At 58.9% G+C, this 12,424-nt stretch overlaps 1 protein-coding gene across 1 annotated transcript; it reads left to right on the plus strand.

Moving 5' to 3' along the window:
- The first annotated feature begins 545 nt into the window (after positions 1–545).
- Positions 546–1,665, plus strand: C1QTNF5 (C1q and TNF related 5). The gene is made up of 2 exons (XM_065417312.1): positions 546–768; positions 1,148–1,665. The coding sequence occupies exons 1-2, from the start codon at positions 546–548 to the stop codon at positions 1,663–1,665; spliced, it is 741 nt and encodes a 246-aa protein (XP_065273384.1).
- Positions 1,666–12,424: the final 10,759 nt, after the last annotated feature.

Consider the following 12,424-nt stretch of genomic DNA (forward strand, 5'->3'; position numbering starts at 1 on the left):
CACAGCTCACAACCCGCGACATGCCCTCCACATGCAGCACACAACCACCAACACACCCCACAGCTCACAACCCATAACACACAGAGCTCAGAACCACCCATGGCTCACAACCCATGACGCCCTCCACACAGCTCACAGCCTACAACTCACCACATACACACCCCTCAATCCAGCTCACAACCAACCATGCACCTACCCACCGCATAGTTCACAGCACACTATACACACAACTCACACACACACACCCTTTCCAGCCCAACACACACACCTGGCCGATCTAGCCCATTGTCCTCCCTCCTGTCGTGCCATGGTTCTCAGATACCCTGGTGAGGGGCAGATTGGACTGGACTGACCGGGCTCGTGGCCTACCCAGGCCAGTATCCCATACCTCCTACCAGCGTCTCTGGTACCCAACCTCAGTCGGAGCGTTGCTGTGGAATGAGGGGGACGTACAGCCCACACACCCTAATCAGAGCTGTCAAGCCAGGGCCTCCACCTCTCAGCCCGCTAGAGACGTAACGGTTCACTCTCCTCCCAGCCCCTCCATGGCAGCTGAGATGAAGCAGCTCCTCTTCCTCTTCCTCGGGCTGATCGCCAGTTCCATCCAGATCGAGGACAACAAGATCCCGAGCCTGTGCTCTGGGCAGCCCGGAATCCCAGGCACACCCGGCATCCACGGAAGCCAGGGTCTTCCAGGCAGAGATGGACGCGACGGCCGGGACGGAGCAGCCGGGACGCAGGGAGAGAAGGGAGAGATCGGGCAACCTGGTAAGGAGACCTCCCTGCTGGAGAATGCACCAGGAACTGGAGCCCAGCTCCCAGTGAAGGAGGATCCAATGGCAGACCCGCACGGGGCCAGTTGGGTTAACCAGCCAGCCAGATAGATCCAAAGGGGCTAAGCACCTGGGTCTCCGTGTTCTTCCTTCAAGGGGAAATAAATTAGATAGCATGGAGTTGATGTGAGCTGGGGAGTAGGTCCTATCTGTTCTGTTTGGGATCCATGACACACAGCCAGGGGCACAGATCCCATAGTGATGGGTGTATCACGAATTAGATCCAGAGATGGATGGGCTGGCTGGTTATTAATGGCTCCGGTGCACTGGGCATCTCTCCTGCCCCCTGTGATGTTCTCTCTCCTCCCCCTCAGGAGTCCCAGGTCCCCGCGGGGACAGCGGCAGCCCCGGCATGAACGGTCTGAATGGGGAGAAGGGGGTGCAGGGGGAGTGTGCGGTGGCTCCCCGCTCAGCCTTCACCGCCAAGCGCTCGGAGTCGCGCAGCCCGCCCTTGGCGGACCAGCCCATCCGCTTTGACGTAGTGCTGATCAATGAGCAGGGCCACTATGACGCGGACACGGGCAAGTTCACCTGCGAGATCCCCGGCGTCTACTACTTCGCCGTCCACGCCACCGTGTACCGCGCCAGCCTGCAGTTTGACATCATGAAGAACGGCCATTCGGTGGCCTCCTTCTTCCAGTTCTACGGCAACTGGCCCAAGCCCACCTCGCTGTCGGGCGGCGCCCTGGTGCGCCTGGAGCCCGAGGACGAAGTGTGGGTTCAAGTCGGGGTGGGCGACTACATCGGCTTCTACTCCAGCATCAAGACGGACAGCACCTTCACCGGCTTCCTGGTGTACACCTACTGGCAGAACTCCGCCGTCTTCGCCTGAGACCCGAGCTGCCGGGGGCAGGGGGAGCGACCGAGGAGTGCCGTCCCCTCGGCGCACAGCCCAAACCCCGTCACGTCCCCTGGGGAGGGACCCCCAAGAGGTATCCGGGTCCAGTGGCCTAAGCATGGTCCTGGGAGCCAGGACTCCTGGGTTCTTCGCCATTGACGCTTCCCACAACTGCGTACAGTGGGGAAAATGATGCTTCCCTACCCCAGGGTGGGACTCTGTGAGGATTCATTAGTTAGTACTGCATAAGAGCTAAGTATTCTTATTATCACTGGTGCATGAAGTTTGGGAGGTCTCAGCCCAGCTGGTCTCCTGGCTTCCTGAGGCACTCGCTGTCTGTGCGATGGAGACGCATATTCCCTGAGGTGTGAGCACTGCATCCCAGCGGGACTGGGCAGCGTCCGCGGCACAACCCCCCAGTGTCTGTGGGGCTCACTCGCCCCCTATCTCAGCAGAGAAGCCAAGGGCTGGGTGGGGACTGAACGCCTGGCGTGTTGCTGGGGCTGTGCGGGGGAAGCCTGCCGCGGTGCCCTCCCTGCGCTGAGCATAAACAGGGCTCTTCGGGGGCTTCCGATGCACAGCCCAGACCCTCAGCTGCTGTAAATCACATAGCTCCTCTATGGAGCTGTACGCCGGATCTTCTTCCCACTTACACCCACGGGGATACAGAGAAACCCCATTGAAGCCAACGTGGGGGCTCCAGGCGGACCCAGTTACAACAGACTGGACCCTGCTCCCGCTGTGTGCTGCCATTTGACAAGCAGACACCACATGTGGCCTGACTCCAGTACCCGCTAGACCTGCTCCGAGCGCCCCCTGCATAGGGCCGCGGCTGGGACGTGGAGCAGGAGCTTGGTTGACAGGCGGTAGCTTTGCCAGCTCAGCCACCCAACCTCATCTGTGCTAGGTGCAGGGACCACCCTGCTTTCATGCCACCCAGACGTCGCTCTCACAGTGTATACGACCTCCCTGTGAACCCTCAATAAATGGGCTCTTAACTGTTCGTCAGCCTATTAGCGTGTCTGCTCTGGAACACGTGTCGGGGCATGATCATATGTTTGGGTTCTTGTACATCCATCAAAGCGTGTTAGCATGTTGTATGCCTGTCAGGACATGTTTGTGTGCATCATCTGTATGCTCACCAGGGCATATCTGTATTATCAGCTCACAGATGCACGTCTGAGTGTTGTGTTTTCTCTTGTATGCAGGACTAGGTGTGTTAGGATCTTCTCTTGCATGCATGTCAGTGCATGTTAGCCTGCGTTGGCTCCTGTACGCACATCAGGGCATTAGCATGTGTCAGCTTTTTTGTGTCTTTCCTTGTATGTGTGTCAGGGCCTATTCATGTGTCTTCTCTTCTAGGTATGTTAGAGTGTTAGTGTGTCAGCTCTTTTCTGCATGTCAGGACATGTTAGCATGTGTAGTCTCTTCTGTGTGTGTTAGGGCATGTTGCAGTGTGTCAGCTCCATGCAGCTACATGGCAGGGCCTGTTTGTGTGTCACGTGGTACCATAGGGTGGAAGGAGACATCTGTACACTTCATAGCACTGTTCCCTTTCCCCTGGTTCTATAGTCACGTGAGCAGCACCGGGTCCCTGCCTCCACTGGGTCAGCCCGGGAGCTCCAGTTAGTGCTGCTTGGCCGTTCTCCTTTCACACACACAGCAGTGAGCCAAGCTGTCCTCCCTCTCTCCGATAGCAGATACCTGGGACTCGCCCCCGGAGGACAGCTACAGAGTGCAGAAGACTACTCTCAGTCACCCCTGGTTTTGCTGCTGGAGTCACCCGTGGAATGTATTTATAGCACCGCGAGCTGCTGTGGACCCCAGCTCCTTGAGGGGGGAAGAGTCACCTCCGAGACCAGCATGCTTGGCTTGGGGGAGGCGGAGTACCAAGGCACACACCCCTGCCGTACACTCAGCATGCACGCTGACAACATCCATCCCCTTTCTCCCCACGGGCTGGCACCCCTGTGTGCAGGGCCAAGGCAAGATCTTCTCGCCGCTTGCAGCTTTGACTACACTAAGGTGATAGCTGAGGGCTCCAGCCTCAGCCCTGTCTGGGATCTAGGGACAAAGCAGCCCTATGGCTCACAGCCCACGCTATCCCCCTGTCCTACGTGCTGGGGGCTTGGGTATAGAAAAGAAACATGGACCCAGCCCAGAAGGCCAATGTATCTCTAACCAGCGACAGTCCCCATGCCCATCTGCTCATAGGGCCACCTCTGTAGATGTAGAAGCCCTTCCCCCTCCCCCCCAAAGTAGGATGGTGCTGCCCATAGAAGGGGTCTCCTTCTATAAACAGGCCTTTCTGCCATCTTGGATTGGATCCTTTCTCCACTGGGAAGCAGCCACGGGCAGGGGAGTTGAGCTAAGGTAGGGGAAGAGCCAGGAAGTGCCTGGAGGGAATGTGCATGCTCCCCCCCATCCCAAACTGCAGTTTTGGGCAGATGCACAGACCCCTCTCTCCCCTAGGGGGCACCAGCTCCCCACATTGGGAGGGTTCTTGTGCAAAGCATCAATTCAGCAGAGCTGGGCAGATTAACCCACCACTAACTAGCTCCTGCTTCTGTTCAGTACCAGCCCCACTGCCAGGGCACGGCACTCCCCACATTCTGCACAGCAACAGGGCGCATCAGCCAGCACCTTGCGAGCTTCTCGGAGCAACCTGCAGGGTGTGGAAGTCGGGACTCCCGGTTCTAGTCCCAGCTCTGATATTGACTCGTTTTGCAGTTCTGTGCCTCAGTTTCCCTTCTGCCCAATGGGGCTCACCCTCTTCAGAGGGCTGCCATGAGAATTAGTGGAGTTGGGAGGTGTGTTGAGATCCGGAGCTGGAACAGTGCCCTCGCTCTCTGAACTCCAGAGCTCCCCCGGAGAGTGACGCCTGGTTCCCCTCACTGCCTCCCTGGGGGCAGGAGTTGCTGAGACAGCACTTTCTTACTTCCCTTCCCTCTCTCCCCCCTTGCAGATTTCCAGTGTGAATGTTGTGACCTGGCTTAGGAAAAGGTCCCTATTTTTAGCAAGGGAAGGAAGAGCCCGCTGCGCTTCTGTCCAAGATAGCCCTGGTGCTACTTTTCCAAACTCCACTGGATCGGGCCCAGCTGGGGACTGCTTTCCATTGTGAGAGCCCAGGAGGGGGACAGCAAATGAGTCTGGGCCCTGTGAGCTTCCAGGGGGGAGCAGCATCACAGATCTCCCCAAGAGGACAGCTGTGATCATCCAGCCTGAGCTCATGTGTGTCACAGGCCTGAGAATCAGGGCTGCCCAGACAGGGAGCAGAGCATGGGAAGAGGCAATGCATTTCATCCCCCCTCACCTGCCTGCCCTGCTCAGGTGGTGGGCTCATTAGATGATCTGCCAAGCTAAGCAGTGCCTGGGTGGGAGATCTAGAGAGCGCCAACATATAGTGGTTATTAAAACACTGCAGGGGACAGCGCCCAGCGGTCTGTGTGCAGCACCCAGGTGCCAGACTGAATGCTTCATGCCCCCCAGCGTGTAAAAGCAGAGCTTGACTCGGTCATTTAAAAGACACTCCCAAGAAGCCAGTCGGGCTCAGGAACGAGCCAGGCCCACAGAACAGGGAGGGGAGCAGTGTTGGGGGGCAGGAGAGAAATTGCTAAAGTGGGGAGTTGACAGCATGATCTGGGAAGGGGGATGTAGCAAGGGAGTGTGGCCAAGTGGATAGAATGAGTGGGGGACCGGACTCCTGGGTTCTCTCCCCAACCATGGGAAGTAGTCAAAGGGTGTCAGTGATTAGAGGTGGGGCACTGGGAGGCAGGACTCCTGGGTTCTCTCCCAATTCTGGGAGTGGAAGGTGGTTGGAGCAGGAGAAAGCTAGAACTCAGACTCCTGGTCCCGGCTCTGCTGCTGCCGCCATTGTGTGGGGTTGAGGTACATTTTGGGGATGGTTGAGGGGAGTTAGAGAATAAGGATGAATTGGGGGAAACGCTAACAACATCTGATTGGTGCATCTCCCATGCTACGCCCTGCTGCGCTCAATGATGGCCTCAGAGCTCCACAAGAGGGCACCCCTCTCCTCCCATGAGCACATCTAGGAGCAGGAGGTTTCCAGGTGGTCTGGGGACTAGGAGCAGGACCCCCTGGAGAGGAGAGCGGCCCCGAAAGCTGGGGGGTGAGCCGCGGAGCCAGTCTGCAGGGAAGAGGGCTGAGGTGGGGGGCTAATAGCAGGAGATCTGGGAGTGGGAAGAAGGCAGCAGGGTGGCGGTACATGGCAGCCCAGGAGGGAAGGAGGCAGGGAGAACACAGGCTACCCCAGGGGTCCAGCTCAGAGGCCCTGCTCTCAAGCCAGGGAGCAGCCCCAAACCTGACCTGTTCCTCACTGCCTCCCTGATGAGGGTAGAAGCTGGGCATGGTGGGTGCTGGTCAGCTGTGACGGGAGGCAGCTGCTCCACACCCAGCACTGGACAGGCAGGTCCTGAGGCTGTGGGCATAGACAGATGGCCCATGCCCTGCACCACCCGCACACCCCTGAGCTGCAGGCTCTGAAAGCAGCCTGGGAGCATACACTGGGTCTGGGAAGCAGCATGGGCTAGTGCTTAGAGCAGTGACTGTGAGCCAGGACTGCTGGGTTCTATCTCCACCCCTAAGACTCCTATACCCCCAGTCCTTTCCCTAACCTCTTAACCAGAAAAGCCATATTCTGTGCCCTGCCTGGTCTGGTCTGCAGCCCCCACTCCTGGGCCAGGGTCCCCTATGGGGCCAGCCTTACAGTGTACTCCCTGGCCTCTAGGGTGACCAGATGTCCTGATTTTATAGGGACAGTCGCGATTTTGGGGTCTTTTTCTTATATAAGCTCCTATTACCCCCCCACCCCGTCCCGATTTTTCACACTTGCTGTCTGGTCACCCTACTGGCCCCACCTCTTAGCCTCCCAGAGTCCCCGGCTGTGATGAGCCAAGAGGCAGAACACACCTCAAGGAAATATTAGCCCAAGGTAAATAAGCCACCCCTGCTCTGGTTACCTGCCCAGATGGGAGCTAGGCAGCAGGACAAACAGATGTGGGGGCAAGGAGACAGGGCTGCTGCCTGTGAGGAGAGGGGCTCAGATCATTATCCAGGGTATGGGCTCCTCCTACCTCCCCCCTGATCCTCCCCAGGGCCCCAGGCCAGCACACACCGCCCCAAAGGGTTGGCGGGAACCCTGCCAGCGAGTGCTGGGGAGCTCCTAGCGCTGCAGTCCCAGGGCCCCCCAGCAGGAGGCGCTGGAGGAAATGGCTTTGGGGCATTGCCCCTAAGGGAACGCTCTGCTGTTCCACCCCCAGGGCCCCCCAGCAGGAGACGCTGGAGGGAATGGTATCTCTCCCTTCCCCATCCCAGCTATGAACGCCAGGGGTCTGTGTCCCTCTGCTATGCTAGCTGGCAGATTACCTCTGTCTGCAGAGGGGGCCACACCTGGAGCCATCCCAGGGAGGAGAGCTCTCTCTGGGGACCTGTCAGATGCCCCGTAGCGGGGGCTGCCATGGGCTGAACCGCCCCTTCCCACCGCCCAGCTGAGTCCCAGAGGGATTTGCGGATTAAGCTGAAGGTTGGGCCCAGGCTGTGGGGCTTGGCTGGGGAGCACAGTATCTCCTGCTAGGTGACCAGAGGCCCCTTTGGAGCAGGCTTCTACCTCAACCCACAGCAAGAGGGAATAGGGCCACCTGCACCTGACTGGGGGCTGTGTTAGGACTTGGTAGGGGCCCTGTCACGGGCTGCTCAACTCACCGCCGGAGCACCTCCTTCTGGCCACATCTGCAGATGCACTCTGTGGGTCAAAACCCCTTCCTGCAGGGGCACTCCATCACTCCTCCGGGTCTGGCTCTCAGGACTCAACTGCTCCCGCTTCATGGCTTGCCTTTTCCCAGGTCACTGTAGTTTCCCCTGCCAGGAGGGGCATGTTCTCAAAGTGTCTCAGGACCCACCGTCCCAGGCAGTTTTCTCTTTCACTGACCCTTAACAGCACCACCACCCAGTGGCAGGCCAGGGAACCCAGCCCAGCCCTCTACACTGGAACAGCCCAGAGACTCTACAACAAGCAGCCAGGGTCTGGACAGCTCTAAACCATAACTAGCCAGCCCTTCCCTCACCTTGAGAGGCTACAGCCCCCTTGTGCAGGCAAGATCCTGGGCTTTATACAGGCCCCTCCTGTTCCTGTCCAGTTCCTGTCCAGCTGAGCTTCGTCCCTAATTAATCCCTGCTCTGCTCCTTGGTGCAGCCTGGGCTGGTAACTGGCCCACGTGGCCCGGCCTTGTGTGGAGTGGATACTCCATCACAGGCCCGTGGGCTGCATAGGATCTTACAGCAATGGGTGTCACTCAGGGTCCCATTTAGCTCGTGTCTGTCCTGAGACCTAGAAATTGCTGCTTGTTAGAGTCCCTGCAGCCGACACCTGTACAGGCTGGTGGGCTGCATGGCAGGTCTTGGGGGTCCCACATTGGACCCTTGGGCTGCCCCTGACCAAAGCCCCCAGAAAGGGAACGCAGGACCAGAGCAGCTCTGCTGCTGCGGAGGCCTCAGCAACGGGGCCCTGGGAGCAGGACCAAGGGCTCACTGCATTAGTGAGAGCAAGTCTGGCTTCAGCGGCTGCTCCCCGCAAAAGGGCCTGGAGCCGCTCCATCTGGCTGCTGGTGTGAAATGAGCCAGAGGCCAGGCCTGGCTGGGAGCCGTTCTCCTCCAAGTTCTCCCCTGTGGAATGAGCTGGCCAGGTCTCAGTCCAGTTCCTAGCAGCCGCAGAACCACAGGTGCTAACTTGGCCTGAGTCAGGAGGGGGCCAAGGGCTGAGCAGGCCAGGGAGACGGACCTCCCCTCTCTCCCCAGGGGTGTGTCTCCTCCAGCGCTGGGCTGAGGCTGGCACGAACGAGCAGAGGGGTTCCTTCCCATCAAGGCCTGTGCGAGGGGTTGGGAAGCTGTGGACTCCTGGCCCGGAAGCTCAGGAGCTAGGGATTGCAGCCGGTCTCCTAGGCCCAGCCCGAAGAGGGGCCCCAGAGACATGGCTGAAGGAATTCTAGCCCGATATTCCCCTCAGCGGGCACCCGTCCTGCTAGCGGGTGAGCCCACCCCAGCATGGAGCGCCCCTTGGGTCCCCTGGGAGAGGCCGCGCCTGGGGCTGCCCTGGCTAGTTAGTCGCCATGCACGGCAGGCGCCTGTCTCCAGCTGCCTCCGGATGGGGGCCCAGGCTGAGATGCCCTGGGCCTGATCTTGAGCGAGTGCTGGGCCCTGCAGCTCCCGCTGACAGAAGGGAGCCCAGCAGCTCTAGGCTCTCTTGGTGGGCACCCACCATCAGTGACCATGCTTGAAAATCCAGGCTGGACCCCAGGGCTAGCTCTTCAGCCCCAATTGCCCTCGTGGGAGGGAGCCACGCACCAGCTGGGGAGATCTCTAACCAGAGATCCAAGAGTCTATGGGCTATGAGACTTCACAGCTCCCCCCAGCCTTGGGCTCACCCCCTCTGAGTTTCATGTTCATCTAAGATGCTCCTGGTCCCCCAGAGCAAGCAGCCAGGTACCCTCCCTAACCCAGAGCTTTCAGTGCTCCCAAGGGCCATGGACTCCTCCCAGTGGATGTGTCTGACATAAGTCGTTGCGGTGGAGGGCAGTCTAGTAGTTAGCGCGGGTGGAGTGGACACTGGGAGGCCTGGCTCTGGCAGAGAGTGGGGTCTAGTGGTTAGAGCTGGAGATTAGGGTTCAGGACTCCTGGGATCGATTCCCAGTTCTTCCACTGACTCACCATGCGACCTTGGCCTTAACTGCTCTCTGCCTCAGTTTCCCCATGTGTAACATGGGGATAATGCTCTGCAGGAGGAGGGAAGGGGCACTCTGGGACGCGATGGATTAATGCACAGTGCTTTGAGAGCCTAGGGTGGTGGGTGCTACAGAAGAGCGAGTATGTACCAGATGTGACGGGCAACGGGTGCTGCCCACAGAGGTGCCCCAGCACGGGTGTCCACACCTCTCTCCCGCCGGCCCTGTGGCTGCAGCGCAACAGTTGGTGCTGAGATGGGGGATGGTTGCAGAGTGTTAGGAGGCTGCTGGGTGCTCACTGCAGAGCCCTGGGTCCCCTAGAAGCTAGGCTGGGGCTGGTTAGCCAGAGCCCCGGGTATCCGAATGCTCTGGCAGCAGCACCTCCTTCCTGGAAGCGGCCTGAGGACAGCAGTGGACTTACGACTTCTGTCTGCCTGGGTCTGATCTGTTTCCGTAAGCGGAGCTGCCTGGGGGGCTAAATGGATCCACGGATCGATGGCAGGAGCTGCTTGCTCTTGGAAATGGACAAGCCTCTTTTGCAGCTGAGCTCAGCTGCTGTGTTGGGCTGGGGGGGGGGGCTGCAGAGGATGATGTAGGGGGAGGGAACCTCGCTTCCTGGCGGGGTGGGGGGATGAGGGTGGGCAAACAGGAAGGGTGGGGAAGCCCCTGGAGCAGTGGTACTCAACCTTTTCCATGCTGAGACCCCCAAACCTCCTTCCCCTCTCACTGGAAATCCCCCTTCCCCTTAGCAATATGGGGAGGGGCGGGTGGCCGTGACCCCTTGACATCTGCCTGAGACCCCGAGGTTGGGACCCCTGTCCTAGAGGTTCAGCTGCTCAGAGCTCTCCTCAAAACAGGCAACTTGCAGCCGCCCTGGGTCCCATCGCTGTGGAAAAGCAGCAGCTCCCTTCACAGCCCCAAGCAGACATGGGCCTTAGCTGCAGGCGCTGGATCCGGATTCTGGACACCCCAAAGTTTGCATCTAAGGGCTTAGTTTTGCTATTTGCAGCAATGAGGCCATTTGCCAGACCCAGATGTAAGATCTGGATTCCCACGTCCCGAGCTGAAGGAGGCTGGACCTGGGCTCACTGTTCTGACCCATCAACAGCTGAAGGAGCCTTGTCCGGGATGCCAGACGGTGCCATCAAAGAGCTTCCATGCACACAACTACATTCCTGCTCCGCCTCATTCCCTGCCTCAAGCCCATGACTGCAAAGGTCCCCGGTGGTCCAGCTGCCATTTGTCATCTGCTGCCCATAGCATCGTTAGCCAGCCTCCCTGCTGGGCACGAGACAACCTGCCTTGTGGAGAAAAGCAGCAGGAGGATGAGAGCAGGTGGATCTGTCTGTCCTCCCCACACTGCCGCTGTCTCTGGAGCATGGAAATCACCATCTCATTAAAGCTGGGGCCATGATTAGACCCCATGGCATCTTGCCCACACAAGGCAGCAGCTGCTAGAGAGAGGGGCTACTGGCTAGGGAATGGGAGCCAGATGAGCTGTGGCTCGTCCAGGCAGAGTTTGCCTGTAATTACTATCCCCTCCTTGGGACCCGTGACCATAGCCCCGGTGGCAGAGGCTGCATGGCCAGCCCAGTCACTCCTTGGCCCTTCTGAGACCGCTGGTGCCAGCAGTTGGCGGTTCTGTGATGTGCAAGCCAGAAGCTGGATTGACACCAGACAAACTCAGTCCGTGCATGGGGCCCTCCATTGGGGCCAGGGATGGGCCAGCGACCCAAGCCTGATCCCAAGGAGCAACCCAGTCCCCTGGTTAGTACCTCAACGCCGCCTCATCAGGTCTCAGCTGAGGCATCCAGCTCCCAAGCCTCAAACTTCCACCTGTGTTCCAGTCAGGGGGGCATTTCCCCTCCCAACTCATCTCCCGTCCTTCTGCTTCATCTTCCCTCTGAGCCACGGAGCCAGCACTGGCTGCTCAGGACCCCACAGCCTGGCGGGGCTGAAGCTGCCAGGCCAGAGGACGAGAAGAGTCTCCAGGCCGCTCTGGATCCACCTCCAGGTGCAGGAGTGTGCCAGAGGCTGGGAAGCCCTTTGGGAGGAATTAATGGTATCTTGCCTGCAAATCTGCCCCATTCGTCTTCAAGCTATGCATGTAGGGATCAACGCCCTGCTGAAATGCAACCGCCTCTGGGGAGTTGCACCGTGGCCAGTGCACGTCAAAACAGTGCAGGGGGGTGGATTTTAGCCAAGGCCCCCAACTCCTACCATAAATGCCACGTGCTGGTGAACCCCTGCACAGAGCCTGGATTTTTAAGGGTTCCACCCAAACACTCCCCAAGGCTACCTGGAATTCGATTCCTCCCCCTCCACTGGACAAAGGACCCAGCTCTGTTGTTCCAGGGTGGGGGCGGTGAAGCCTGATGCTTAAACCACTAACCCATGCCCTGGCTGGAGTAGGATGGCAATCTGACCTGAGGGTGTAAACAGATCTCCCCCACGTGCCACCAGACCAAGGCCTTCTCCAGGCAGGAGAGTCCAGGCTCTTGTACAGCTCCAGCAGGGAAACACTCAGTGCAGACAGACAAAGTCCGGATTTGCACCAGGGAGGCTCAGGCATGATTGGAACCGGGCTAAGCGGCACCACTGCAAATCGCAGTCTATAGCAGCTTTGCCTGCCCATGCCGGGGTTTGCAATGGTGGCTAGAACTGGGACAAATCCCCCAGGCTAGCCTAGGTCTCACTGTCCCAAAGGGGCACAGGAGAGCTGCCTGGTATTTGCTCAAACCAGGACAGTTGTTTGCGCTGAGGGATCACAGTGCAGGCTCACTTTCCCACCCCTCGGCTGGTCTGCGTCCAGCTCTCGGCCCATGAATATTTCACTAGCCCTGTGCTAACACGAAGCCGGCTGGAAGGTACATTTTTAACAGCAGCCTGAACAGCGAGTCCAGGAGCTGCCACTTAATGGGTGAGTTATTAAAGGAAAACGTTGAGTGCAGGTATCAATAACCGCACGATCTGCCTGGACTCGCTGGGAGCAGGGCGGCGGGGAATGTACAGTTGCA

This window comes from Emys orbicularis, chromosome 15 (assembly GCF_028017835.1).
Source record: "Emys orbicularis isolate rEmyOrb1 chromosome 15, rEmyOrb1.hap1, whole genome shotgun sequence".
Taxonomy (NCBI): Eukaryota; Metazoa; Chordata; order Testudines; family Emydidae; genus Emys; species Emys orbicularis.